Source organism: Corvus kubaryi, unplaced genomic scaffold (assembly GCF_017639235.1).
Source record: "Corvus kubaryi isolate FWS band 111438036 unplaced genomic scaffold, C.kubaryi_AGA036_p1.0 37391, whole genome shotgun sequence".
Taxonomy (NCBI): domain Eukaryota; kingdom Metazoa; phylum Chordata; class Aves; order Passeriformes; family Corvidae; genus Corvus; species Corvus kubaryi.
In genome coordinates this window covers 7900275-7914929 of record NW_024581130.1, presented here as the reverse complement: position 1 = coordinate 7914929, position 14655 = coordinate 7900275, and the positions used below count along the sequence as shown (strand labels likewise).

General features: G+C 38.8%; 1 protein-coding gene across 1 annotated transcript in view; it reads left to right on the top strand.

Moving 5' to 3' along the window:
• The window catches only part of LOC121669321 (ephrin type-A receptor 6-like), a 258545-nt gene extending 244279 nt beyond the window's left edge, over window positions 1-14266 (top strand). The window contains exon 6 of the mRNA XM_042038090.1: window positions 14049-14266. Within this exon, the coding sequence (XP_041894024.1) occupies window positions 14049-14251 (203 nt within the window). The 3' untranslated portion in view covers window positions 14252-14266. The remainder of the gene's footprint in view (window positions 1-14048) is intronic.
• Window positions 14267-14655: the final 389 nt, after the last annotated feature.

Here is a 14655-nt window from a genome sequence, read left to right as displayed (position 1 = left end):
AGAAGAAAGGATCACACCTTGTGTTCTTCATATCATTCCTGCTTCAACCTTTCATTGCATCCTCCTTTTCAGACTGGAAAGCGCACATCTTTTCTTGAGTTACCTATATGTAAGCCATTCCACATCTTTAATTTAATAATTACTGTAGCTATTCCCTGTTCTAACATGCCATTTTTGAGGTGACAGAAGCAAAATTACACAGTGTTCAAAATCTGTTTCAAATGTGCACATATGCCGTGGCAGCATGAAGGTCTGGTGGGTTTTCTTTTCCTTTGTAATCCCTAACATTTCATTTAACCTTTTTTATTTTATTACATTGGGTCACAGAGATGGCATTTTCATAGATCTATTTATTAGCTATTTATTAGAACTCAGAAATCTTATTCCTGGGTGGAAATGGTCAGCTCAGAGCTCATTTTGCTTATGAAATTAGGGGTTCTTTTGCTGTGTGCATTAGCCTCCTCTGAATTTCATCTGCCATTTAATTATCCAGTCAGCTGATCTCATGAAGCCCCTCCACAGTTCTCCACAGTTAGTCCTCCCTTTTTACTACCCTGATTAAGTTTAGCAGACTTTGTCATCTCACCAGATCATTCATGAGCATCTCAAACAGCACAGGATAAGCAAAATGTACAGCAGGAGGCTTCTGGTAACCTTGTTCCACTGTAAACAAAAAGCATATGTAGAATATGGACATATTTTTCAGACACTGAGAACAGTCTACATATGACCCTGGAAACAGAATTATGAGAGTTGAATATTTCAATTATGTATTTATAATAACAATTGTGTCTTACAAATTATTATTCTGAATCATAAACCTGCTAGAAATCATTCTTAAAGAGATGAACTTTTCTTCATTATTTCCTCAACGCGTATAAGCATCGAAATATGTCAGCTGTTGTCTTCCTTGCTAATTCCAATTACTCGAGAGTGCTAATAAATGTCATCCTATCAGCTATTCGGTCTTACTTTCGTATTCAGGATTGTGTGCTGACTTAAAATGTCAGGTAATAGTGACTATTGTTATCTTGGAACCTGAGGCTCCATGCTCACGTTTCTACCTATTTTAAAAGAAAGCAAATAACACTGAACTTGGAAATATAGCAGGACTATACCTGAATACCTGATGGGAGGTTCAGATGCAAAAGATTGCATTAGGAAGTGTTTAATGCCTCATTTTAAATATTTTACATGGTGATATCAAAGTTTATAGAATGGAGTAGGGTTAGAGTGATTGTTATTTTAAAAACAAAACCATTAGGGTGATTTTGTGAGCGTAGATTAAAGATGAGACATTTCACTGGTTGAGGAAAGAGAACTCAGTGTCTTTCCAGAGTAGGCACTGAGAAGAGATGCAGAGCATGGACTAGACAGGCTGAGGTCATAACATTTTTTAAGATGTGCCATCTTAAAAACTTCAGAAGAAATAGAATTTCTACGTTTCTTCTGTTAAGTGGGCTTTTATTGTGTTCTCTAAGGTCTTGTTTCACTGTTTGAAAAGGTAATGGTGCAGGGGATTTTTGGAGGACAGGAAAGTCTGACTAGTCTGTCTCCAGGCAAGCAGCATTAAAAAACAAAATCCCATACAGCTCCTGAGGGTACCTCTCTGAGCCTGAGTTACTTGTGGGGCACCAAAAAGGGGTGGGGTGTTCAGTAACTTCAGACATCTCAGCTGCATTCTGTGCATCTCCATCTGGACATGAAATCTGTCCACACTATTTTTGCAGGGTCCTGATCGTCCTAACTTTAGGTGTTCCCATGGAATTAGATCCCTAAAGTAACTGAGAGTAGATGGTGAAAATATAATGGGACCTGACCAGCAAATGGAGACTGATAATAAACACTGACAAACTCAAAGAGTTCAAAGAGTTTAAAGAGTTCTTGTCAGCCAGAGCCAATGAATTCATTATCAAGATGGCCTTTCTTCCTCAAGACTTTATGCATTCAGTTAACGTGGAATTTTTTGGAAGGACATTGCAGGGGAAGATCACCTTGTATAACATAAGCAGTTGTTGCAAACCCAGTCATAATATACCTGACCAACCATGTCATGAGTAGTTAAGTCAACACTACAAATACTTTGTGATCATGATTGTTAATGAAATACAGAAAATTCTGATTTATTGCAGAGTTAGCATGATGGCTCAGCAAATTCATTATATTGATGCAGGATTGTCAAAATAATAAGCAGTATATTTTAGGAAGAAAAGTTGCAACATGCAAATGGTCCTTTTGTTTCCAGTAATTATTTTCCACAAATTTATTGGCACAGAATTAATCTGTGCAAGCAAAATAGTATTTTTTAGAAAGCTATTACAAAGTTATCCTGTATTACTTATTTTGTTGGTATTTTTAAACTTTCTTTTTGACCACATTTTACTGACCCTTATTTTCTGAACAGTACATATAAAGAGCTAGAACATCTGGAATTGACACATTTGAGTGTGTCAGGACCCTTTCATAGCCGTGGGAGGTTAGTGTCCTCTAGATGGCATTCAAGGAATTGCTGCATGTGTGGACCATTTTTTTTCCTGTATCCAAGATTTCTTTAATAGCTGCTGGTTTTTGGTGTTTTGGGGTCTTTTTGGCCAGGTTTCACCATATGTTTGAGTACAGAGGGATTTGAGATGATTGTCTGCTATAGAAATTTTTAGATGAAGGTCACAGAAACAGAGATCACTGCCGAGTTCTGAGACATGGGTCTGAATTAGCAGGCCGTACTGTTTGGTTTTGTTTGTGAGCCAAAGAAGTTTAAATACCCTGTGTGGACACACTGATTTCTCAGACTTTCCAAACTACAGACTCAAAATCGAATCACAAAACAAAGTGTGCTATTGGGCAAGGAGAATTACTTAAAACATCTAAGGAGGATTCAAAGAAGGAAGATTTTCTTCATGATAAAAATAAAAGAGGCTGAGCAAAATTTTGCTCCTGAGATCATTATTTTCTGAGCTATTCCAATGCAGCAATATTGCTTGTAAGCAGTAGTGCAATACCAATGTCTAACCCTGGTGTTTAACATGAGCTATCAAACTGAAAGTTGTCTAAATTCTCAAGTTCTAATTTTGTGCATGCTCTGGTTTCCTCTGTTTTTGACAATGTTGACGATCTTGGACAAGGAACATAACTCTAAAGTATCGTTTTGAGGATCGGGCACTTAAAAGTTAGACCCCGAAGCACTCAGCTGCACATCACTAATGTACTGTGTGGATATGAGCCATTAGTTCTTACAAGCAACTACCAGAGCTACAGAGATGGGTGTTTTCTCTCTGTAAAATTTCTGTAGTCCAGAAGACTCTTCAGGGACAGATGAAAGCTCCTTCCAGAAGGAAGCTGTATGTAGCCAACTTGCCTTTGCACTGAGCTAAACAGAAGGCTCTGTAACCAGATAGTATTTCTGAATTTCAGAAGGGTCATCTAGTCCATTTTTTTTCCTCTGGCAATAAGCTATGGGGGACACTGATGGAAGAAGATCAGGAAGATATCAAATAATGCCTCTTCGTATGTGGTCTTGCAGTTCCCAGCAGCATTCAGTAGCATCTTAGTTAATAAGGCATGTTTTCTGTTTCTTGCCTCGGTGCCTGTCAACTCCCTAACTTTTTAGAGGCCACAAAATTTTTATGGTCTTTTTTAGAAAACAACCAGTGCAAACTCTGCATGTGTCAGTAGGTCCCCTAGACTTCATCCCTTGGACAAGAAGAGGTTGTGTAGGACAGCAGTGCTCAGCTTTCCTCCTCAAACCTTCCTGCCTTCCTTTTTTCTGTAGGAAGCATATTTGTTGTGGTGCTGGAGATAGGAGATGAAAAATAGACCTGGAAAAAGAACTCCAAGGGCAGAGCTCAGCACACAGAACGTTGAAGAACACAAAACCTCATAGAGTGTCAAGAAAAAGAATAGAAATACCAAAGGGGCGTAAGGGAAGAGTTCTGAGAATTCAGTATCTCTTGCTAGGAGGGCATTCATTGGATAGTTAATTTTTTTGAAAGAAAAGACAGGCTCCTTAAGCTAAGTGATGTACTGGCCTGGAACTGTGGATGTTCAGGTTTCTTCCTCACATGAATCTCTGTCAGGAGATTGCCTCTCCATTAGCATGGATATGTATAGTAAGTATTAAACCACAAGCTGCAGGGCATGAGCTAACATGCAGCAAATAGTTGAAGAGGCTTCCCTTTTGAAAGGTTATTCCATAATTGCCCAGGCTTCCACAAACCTTGCTTTGAAACGTATTTTACTGCCTATCATATGATCTAATTTTTAGGCTACTCTTCTTTCTTGGTGTTTTAATTTTTATACAAGTCAGAAAGATGAAAACTCTTTAGATCTCAATGGTTTTTCAACTCTGCTGAGTTTTGTCTGTGTGAATAAAAGCAACTCAGTCTTCTTGAAAGAGGGAAACACACCAAAAACCCATTAATTTTTCAAATTCATTTAAAATTAGTGTGACATGCTTTCAGGATATGAGCACAGTAGTCCAGACAGAGCCACTGGCCTCTTCTGAACCTCAGGTTTTAGACATAACAGAAGTTAAAGGCTGGCGCCTCTTTGCTTTTAGAGTTGATTTGCCCTGATGCCTTCAGGTGTCATTGCTTCTATCCATCACCTTGAGAGCCTGCCCTCAGACTCAGAGGTGTGTCACCATCCCCAATGAGCTAACTAAAAGAACACATGAATGATTTTTCCCTACATAGCATTGATATTTTGTCCATGTTTTTTTGATAACTTAACCATGCTACTTCATGTGGAAGTATTGTATAGATACACCCAACTAAAAAAAGGAAAAAAGAAAAAAATATTTATTTAGGATGTTGACATATCTAAAATTACTCTTGCATTGCTCTGGAGGTCACCTTTAAAGAAGATCCATGGCTGATTTTGCAATGAGCTTCTGTGCTGATGGTAGTGAGGCATGTATTGAATGCTGTGGCTAAAACCAGGGCATACATTCGATCGACCAGCACCCAAAGCAAGTTCAGCATCGCATCTTCTAACTACAGAAGCATTTAAGACAACTTGCCAAAACTAATCCCCAGGTTTTTAACTTATTTGAGTCAATTCAGATTCTACCCTACTTGACTAGAAATTGAACACCTAGCCTGCATTTGGCAGCAGTAGTGCTCTGCAGTGATTCCCGTGCATCAAGTACAAACCATTGACTTCCTGGCCTCCTAGAAGTGTTTCTTGTCTGTATGCCAGAGTTTAAAAGGGACTGCTTTTCTGTGCATAGGTTTCCACATTAAAGATTTAAAAGATACTTGACCCTCAATAAAACAGAGCTAGACTACACCTTTGGAATCTTTTTAGCATTTATGAAGTATATAATAAGTTACATAATTTTGTTTGTAATATCACTCTGGGAATTAATTTATGAGGGCATATTTATTTAGCATCAGTGTGATTTATAGAATGCTTTGTCAAAATCAACATTTTTGGGGAAATTGTTTGAAGATGTACATTTGAAGTCAGTATCAGATGTGTCTTCGTGCACTTACACACATTCACTCAAAATGTTGAAGTACAGTAGCTCTGACATTCTCTGCACATGCCAACAAACACAGCTTTTACAGAAGGTTCACAGAAGATGTTCACATAAAATATTCATGATATTCTTGCTAAAAGAAAAACCTCTTTCAGACCTGTAAAGTACTGTTTGACAGAAAATTACTTCTACAATCTGATCTAGCTTCGTATTTTGATATAAACAAGAGCAGGAAAGATTTGCTGAAATGAGTGTACATTTTATGTTTGCCTTTGTTACATCGTAGGATGAGTAGCAATTAATGGAGTGAAAAGATTGCAGATTTCCTAGTTCTTTTTAACCTGCTTATTTCATTTTCAAACTTCTGAGATCAATTTAGCAGCAGGAAGTTCTGCAGAGCAATTTGGTTGCAGTTGACCCTGGAGGGGTTGTTGCTGAATGAGACTTAGTTACAGCTCTGTTTCCATAATGACACCTTGCCACAATAAATGATGCCGCCTTAACCTCAAGCTGTATTTCCAATAAATTTATAGCAATACCCAAGTTACACCAGGAGGCTGAAAACAAAGTTCTCTGAAGAAATGTGTCACCACAGGTTGTCCCCACATCACAAGGCACCTAGCAGTGCTGGCATGATATTTTTAACTTACATAACACACAGGCTGGAACACATCTTTCTTCACGCTGATTAACATCATTATAGTAGCAATCTGAGTCTGCTGATAAACCAATTTCTCCTGCCTCCTTCTCTTTTAACACAGGTTTCCTTAAAAAGGAAACCCCATAAGTCACTCTGCCTTCTCTTTTAGAGGAATTCCTGCATATCAGGAATGGTACCCCAGGAAAGCATACACACCATTTTCAAACATGCCACCAGCCGACAGTCAGTAGCTCACAACAGTGTCTGAGGCAGGAGGAGCAGTGAACAGCACAACACAGAACATTTGAGGTTGTGAAAGCAGAAAATCTATGTTAAGGACATAGTGTTCTTTTACTTCTCCTGTGGGTACCACAACAGGGTGTATACTTGGCATAAGGAGTGGTAGGAAGGGAATTTACTTACCCGGGATGGCCTCTTGTACCCTTCCCTGGTTTTTGCTCCAGAACAGCATAGCCAGAAGAAGCCAATGAAGAGAAGGGCTTTTTTTCCCCCCACTTGCCACATTTCTACTGTGCCATTCAGCCACATAAGTTGTTGCCACCTGTTGTGAGCTGATGTACCAGTCCCACACAACCTCAGTTTTGTCTTCTGCCAAACAAGGAGAGGGCAGCTCTGGTTTGCAGAGAACTGTTCCCTCAGGAATCCCAGTCTTTAGGTCTTTAAGTCACTCGTTGCTTCCTGCTGCTCCAGCCATAAAAGGCAGTGGAAAGGAGCCAAGAACCTGCGTATTCTGATGCAAATCCCTTTGGTTGCCAGAGGCCTGTTGATTTGATATTATTTCCATTTATGTGACAAGCAACCTGGTTCAGTTTTGCTTTTTTTTTTTTTTTGTTCGCATCTGATTCCTGGAATCACACCCTCCCACTATGCTTCTTCGAACTGAATTTATTGCACTTGCTTCAGACATACAGAGCATATAAAGTAACTCCTTAAACCACACATTTAGGTAAAGCATTTGTGTGATTTTTTAAGTGATACTATTAAAAAAAAAAAAACCGCAAAAAACAACAAACTTCTAACTAAAATATTCTGAATTGTTCATTGTGTTATAAATTATGTCTGATATCTCACAATGCTTTATACCTTTGAGGGTTTTGCACATATCCTTCCACAGAGAGTGCAGAACAGCCACACAGTCTGACTGACAGCTGATAAGGCTTTATTTGATATTGTTGTTTTAAGTATCTTCTCCTAAAATCCACTTTGAAGAATCAGAAGCTGAGTAGGTCCTGTAAGAAGTAAAGATTTAGTAGTGCTTCTGTCTGAAGCTCGAAAAATGGAGAATGGCAGCACATTCTGTAAATGAAAGAAAATCTGTAGTGTTGCAAAATCGTGTGGTTGAATAATTACTGTCTCCTTACATAAGATCAACAACAGATGAAAGAGAAATTAAGCAGCAAGGAAGAAGGAATTGCATTATGGAACAGAAAAAAAAAAATAAAAAAGCTATGTTGAATCTACATTTACCCTGGAGGAAATTTGGGGGTTGTGTCTATCATGACCTTTAGCCCACAGCTCTGTAGCAGAATCCAGTTTTTGACAAGGGTATTTGGTTCAGTTGGCTTCCATCCGCCATTTCTGAGCAAGCAGAGGAAATCTGTGAGGGGAAAGACTTTAAGATGGAGGGAGAGATGGTAATTATAACTTGCTGGAGGCCTATTTTCAGTAAATGAAGTGCTTCAAAAGAAGCACAGTGCTCTGCTGTCTTTTGAGTGCAAACCTTTAGGGAGCTAGTGTAATAAAATGAAGTAAAAAACACTTTTATTTATTCCAAACTTGTTAATTTGCTAGTTGTAATGCTTTGTCAGGGAATCACCATGCTCAACTTTGAACTCCAAGGTTAGTGCCACTAATAGTATCCCCTCCAAACATTGTAACTGTGAATTACTACTGAAATGATTAGGAAGATAAGAGACTCTATTATGGGAAGAATCAAATATCTTATCTAGTCACTGTAGTAATTGAAAGCAAGCTTGTGTGGTAAGGAAACAAATTCTTACTGAATTCAGTATAAACCTGAAGATGTTTCATCCATGTGAACATCTTTAATACACAGAGATGGGTTATGAACTATTTTTTTTTTAATAAAAGTTTATTATCTGTTCATATTTCTGTGATCTTGTTTGCCATATCAACTTGTGCTTAGGTTTTAGTCTTTTATATTCACACACTTACACTTCTAACAAGAAAGTGCTCATGTATTGCAAATAATGGAACTTATTGACATTCACATTTTACGTTAAGATAGCTCAGTCAAAAGATTAAAGAAAATCTCTGGAGTACAACCAGAAGAGAATATAAACAGAGGTCTCCTGGATCCCTATCACATCCCTTCTTCATAAGAGAGTCTTTCTTCCCTTAGCCTACAAAGATAGCAACAGGAAGATGAACGAACAAACACAAAAGAAAGGAAGGATGAACTGCATCTCTGCTGGAGGATTAACACCCGTATTGCAGGAGTAAAGACTGCTCTGGATGATAGACAGCACAACTACATCCTTTAGATGACTGACCATGTGTGTCACCCACGGCATTAGTAATGCAGGATGAAGGCTTCAGGCCTCTTAACTTCCCTGGAAAATCCTTGGTAAATAGCTCAAATGGGTAGAATACTGGAGGCACTATCATTGATCAGGAAATGTTGTTTCATTACTTCAGTTCTGTTACTGGAGTAAAATGTCTTCTCTGAGAACATCTTTTTACTGCTTATTACCTTTCTAATAGTCTTTCTAGAATCAGAAGTAAAATCAATACTTTCCTTACTGTGCCCTGAAATAACTTTTTTTTTTTTTTCAAATGTGGCACTGTGAATAAAACCTCAGTGATCTCAGTGCTCTTTTTATTGATATTTATAATATAAAATCATACTCAGTGTCCAATAGTATAGGAATTCTAATATAGTTAGAGAACCTAGGCTGGTGAAACACTGTAAAATTACAATAGCATTTTCTGGTATAGAAAAAGTGCAGATAGTGTTTTTACCATCTGGAAAAACACTTCAGATTTGGACCTTGATACATCTCTATTCTGTTTCATTAATTTCCTAGCATTTTTGTATAATGGACTTGGAATTATTAGATAACTAGAACTTCTATAGTGTCAAGCATCGTTTACTGTTGGTTTAATTTGTGCCATTAACCTGTGATTGAAGCTTGAAGAAGCCCTTTTAATGAACAGGAAAACAGTTTTCTTTTGTTTTCTGACCCAACACAGTCAATGTAAATTGGTCATTATAGCATTAATATCTCTTCCAACCTCAACTGTCCTTCTCTTACTGAAAGAACTTGTTCCCCAATAGGAGGAATGCAGGCTCCCTGCAGGATGTTAATGCAGGTTTCCTCCTCTGTGGGGTGAAACTAGGAGGGATTAGTGAGTTTCCAAAGAGAAGCAAGGTTTTTGAGTAGGGTTTAGTCAGTATTTCCCCATAACTGTAGTTGAGAAGTGACTGAGATAGGAGAGAAGGAAGAGGCAGGGAGAAGGGTGGATTCCTCCTCTAAAGGGAAACCTGCACTCAGAAAACATATGATAAAGCCCTGTATTTTGGTGAGTGTGGTCTCTCCTGTACCTTGGAGCAGGCAGAGATCTCAAGAAAAGAATAACATTTAATGGTGTGATTCACATTATTGTTGGTAATGGCAGAGGTATAGAAACAACAAACTGAATTAAACATGTTATCCCAAATTTATTACCTTATTTACATATTGAGACCCCCAGTATCTTACATATGGAGACCCACAGCCTTGTCATGAGGATGGTGTCCAAAGGAGTGAGGTTGCACAGTTCCCCCCAGCATCTGTACAATTCAGATCCCACTTTCACTCTCTCCTTTCCGAATTTGTATCTGCTGGCACTTCATTTGTTTTGGGCAAAACAGATACAACTCGAGGGGAAGAAAGGACAAAACTGGTGCAGCTGTTCTTGGTTTTTTGGATGGTAACTTCTTTTGACAAGAAAGTGACTGTTCATACCTGCTACTGCCCTTACTGTCAGCCAGGGAGAGGCAATTGAGCTGTCATGTTTTCTCTTCACTAAAGAAATAAGATTTGAAATGAGATACCAAGGGGTGAAATAACTCTGTGTACAGACAGCAATCTGACCATTGGGTCAGAGGCTTCCTCACCATGAATGGGCATCCTATAAAAGCCGTTCAGTCCTGGAAACAGGAGACATTTCTTTGCCTACTTTCAGAGCTGTGAAACCACAAACAGCACAATTAGAAAATGCACTAAAGGAAAATAGCTTCAGAAACCCTACAGATCAACTATTCTGAAATCAGACAGTTACAGATAATGGAAGTCAGCTGCAGAAAAAGAGAAAGTTTCTAGGGAAAAGACACTGTGATCCAGTCATTGTTCAAAATACGCATTTTCTCCCCTGTATGTAGCACATGAGAAAAAACGGATTCTGAAAAAGAGAAGCCAAAGGAATTCAGAATAAAATCAGCTCACTCTGAATTAAAGAATGAACTTCCATTATTCAATAAAAATTTGTAAAGACTAAGAAGCTTATCAGACTAAATTAAATGAGATCAGCACATTGTAGATGACTCATTGTAATTCAAGAAATTTATAACAGTGTAGAAGAAAACAGATGGTGCAAAGAATCCTCAGTACAAAACACAGATCCAGCGCTGAGCTCAAGAGCCAGAAACCACCCTTCAGCCTAGGACCAGTGGCAAGAAACTGCTGCCATTAAAGTGATTAAAACCCATGCTGCTTTTCTAAGCATTTCTTTTTTCAAATGGTTTCATTGGGCAACCAAATGAGAGCTCTCCTGCAGCTACTGGGTTTGAAACAACTAATTAAAAGAACTTCCCATTGATTCATCATAGGGACATTAGAGCAGTCTTTAGGAATGGGAAAATAGGATTTACCTATCTTACAATCTTCTGGTTAAAAAGAGCTTTAACAATAAGTGGATAGGATCTTTAAGATCTAATTGACTTCTTCTCTAGTGAGCAACAGTTATAAGGAGCTGAAATTTCTCCACAGAAATTAGTTCTCTTTAGTAGCACTTCACAACAAAAGAAATAGAAACTCAGCTAGCTGTGCTTTTAATTACATGGTTTTATTTGTCTGTTTCTTCCTACAATAAATTTCTGACTGGAATCCTATCTGGCAAAAACAGGATCATCCTTCTACACATACAGGAAATGGTCAATGGTGACTCCTCTGGGTCTTTTTATTAAAAGGTACACTTTTTTTTTTTTTTTTACCTAACACAAATACACGTCTCATATTCACGGTTTTATGTGCACATCTCTGCATTTTGATTTAGAGGATTCAGTGCTGGCCCAGTGCTACAGATGTGATGTGAGCCTTGCTGTATGGACTTGTTGGTTTCAAGTGCAGGTCAGGCACAGCTGGTTTAGGAGAGATCTAAAATAATTTTGTTCCATTAATTTTCTACTGAGTTGTTTCCCAGGAAGACAACTGGGATTATTTCATGTACTGAAGTTTTGAGAGAATCTTGCAGTGCACCATGACTGTGCTTTGACATGCACTTCCTCAAATGGAAGAATTACTGCGTTGAGCTCAGGCTGAAAACATGCATGAATTGCTGTATAAATTTGAAAGTCAGAACACAAAATCCCCATCCTGCAGTACATATGGAAAGCTTATAAAGGTTAGGCCATAGTTTGAAGACATGTTTTATCAGCAGTCTATATTTTATAAACCTAAAAGAGCCAAGAATATAATTTTATCTACAGCTTAATCTGATGTTTTCTGTCATCAATCGTAATAATTTTGCAAGGATTGGGTTGTCTGACCAGCAAACTCCCAAATGCAGTGGAATGAAGCCGCAGTGTGCTGGGAAGGTGGCCCAGCTGATGTCTATCACCTCTAAGCAGGCACACAGGGAGTACCAGATGTATCTGAGAGGTCGCTGTAGCTCCCTCAGACCCACCTGTAAATCACAGCTCAATGCCAGTGTATGACTCCAAATTACAAATAGTAAAACAATTTATGTGAGCAGTGCCCTCCTAGGCCCTTGATCAGTGTGTAGCAATTACAAATCCATGTTTGCTAGCTCCTGTTTTCCTTTAAACAAGCCTGACTGAATCTTGCTTGGAGAAGCTGATTGTACCCCAGAGAAATATTACGAGAGCTCAACTTCACCCTCAGTTTCAAGAGTAAAAATTTCATTTTAGCTGAGGGAGTAGTTATACATACCCCGGGATAACATTTTGGTTCAAATCCTGTAAATGCTTTTTATTTATTAGTTTGTGTTTTACTCTGTTCAGTTATTTCTATTATGCTGTTTAAGGACTTCCTGAAAACCAGGTTAATCCTTTATTCTGCATAGAATTCTTTTTTTTTCTCTGATACCCTTGCGTCTGACCTGTTGTTAAAATGGCAGAAGTGTAGAAGTTTCCTGTGTAAGCTCTTACACTTTGGTAGGGGTTTTTCTTCTGGTGTTATGTGTTGAGTTGGGGTTATTTTCACATCAGAGAGGACCAAATTACTATCCCACAGAACAGTAACCCAAAGGGAAGATTGACAGGGGTTGGAAGTTAATTTTCTCTCTGAGATAAGTGCGTTCTTACAGAGAAAGATATGCACATCTCTGTGTAGAGTTTCCCTTTTTTCAAAGGCAAACACACGGTTTTGTTTTCTTCAGTGTTTGTTTGCATTTTAGAATTTATTTGTTGTTTTCATTTCTTAAACTTCCTGAAATATTTACAGGAAAGAAAACAAAGGCGTGAAATTTTGTGACTAGAAGCAGATTCTCTTTTCATTTTTTCATTTTCCTAGGGAGGCTCTTGCATTCAAAAGACAAAAACAGAAGTCAGAAAAATATGTTATTTTTAGGAGACAACTCCATGGAAACTTGGAAGAAGTTAAGTAAGGCTCAGAGTAGAGAGAAATGGGGAAGGTGTGTAATAAACCGATATTTTTTAGTGGAAAGACAAATAGTGAAATCTGTGAACCACTTATGGTAGCTGGATTGTTGATCTTACTCAGTTGTGTTCAAGACTGTTGAGCAATATGACTGGGTTTGCTGTAACATTTGGGAAAGCTGCACATCAATACTATTAAAACATTAGTGTCTGGAGAATATTTTTACATGCTTGACCAGATTAATAAAATAAGCAAAGATCATGTTCTAGAATGCAATTTTTGCACCATTTGAAATTATTGCATAGATAACCGAACACCTTCTTTTCCAAAAAGGCAGAAAAACTGTGTCTTAAAATTGGTTAACCCCACAGTGAGATAATTTGGCTCCTGGGTGCATCCATGCATGTTGGGCCCCTTCCAGAAGCCGCTGGAAGCAGTTCCTACTTGCTGTGCTGCTGCAGGCCTGTGGTGTCGGTGGTGGCACGCAGGTTTGGGGGCACCTTTGCCCCCCAGTTTGCCCATAGCCCCATCCCTGCCAGTGGCCTCCTGAAGGAGCTGGCTGTTTGTGCACACAGACTCCTCACAAGGGGCCGAAGTGCCCTTGCCCAAAAAGGGATTCGTTGCGTCTGTTTTAAGCTGTGTCGCTTTATTTTACCCCAAAGAGTAAACTGAATGTACATCCTGAAGAGCTGAGTTATAACAATGAATGAAGATTAACCTGAATGCAGAATTTGCTGCCTCTGAAATGTGGTTCTGCTCTGGGCACGGTGTGCTCGGAGCCAGCAGTGCGGCCTGGCTGGGGCAGGGCCCAGCACAGGCGTTTCTTTCTGTATTTTTGCATAGAGCCATTTTTCAGAAGCTGCTCTGCACTTCAGCAGAGAAGTTACTAGCGTGTACTTGAGACATTAATTCCAGGTTATATGGTTTCCCTGAGAATTGCCATCTGTCATGCTTTTCTGTCTGGAGGTCACTCCAAGTTGCCTCGGGTTGGTATCCTCAGACAGGAGGTTGGAAGGATAAACCGTGTGCTTCGTGTTTAACCCTTAGTTATCCTTTTCCCTTTCAGCACCCACCTTGATAGGTATGGTAAGGAAGGACTGGGCTTCCCAAAACAGCATTGCCCTCTCCTGGCAAGAGCCGGACTTTCCCCATGGAGCAATTCTGGACTACGAGATCAAGTACTATGAGAAAGTAGGTCTCACTTATAGCATCACCCACACTCAGATCCTAAAGAGCAGTGTGTTTCATATTTTTAATAGTATTCTTTAAATCTTTTCACTTGACCCCACATACAATGCTGTATATGCTAAAGTAGACGCTTTATTTTGTGCTGATTTTTTGTTGTTCTGCTTCTAACTTGTTAATGACTGTCTTGTTTCACATCAGAATCGAGTAGAGCAGCTAGCAGATTGTAATTTACTTGTCTCATAGTAACTACATTTACAAACATGGATAAATGGATCACATGCTTGAACACATTTTGATATATGGACTGTAAAAACTTCACATTACAGGGACACCGAAGCAGCAGAATTACAGTGAATGGGAACGTGACTTTATTTTGAGGCAAAAAAAAAAAATAGTCATTTATTATTGCTGAGTAAAGCAAAAACCTGTGCTTAAAGGATAGAGGGTACCAGCCTTGTTTAGAGGGTTACGAGAGGGAAACTGTC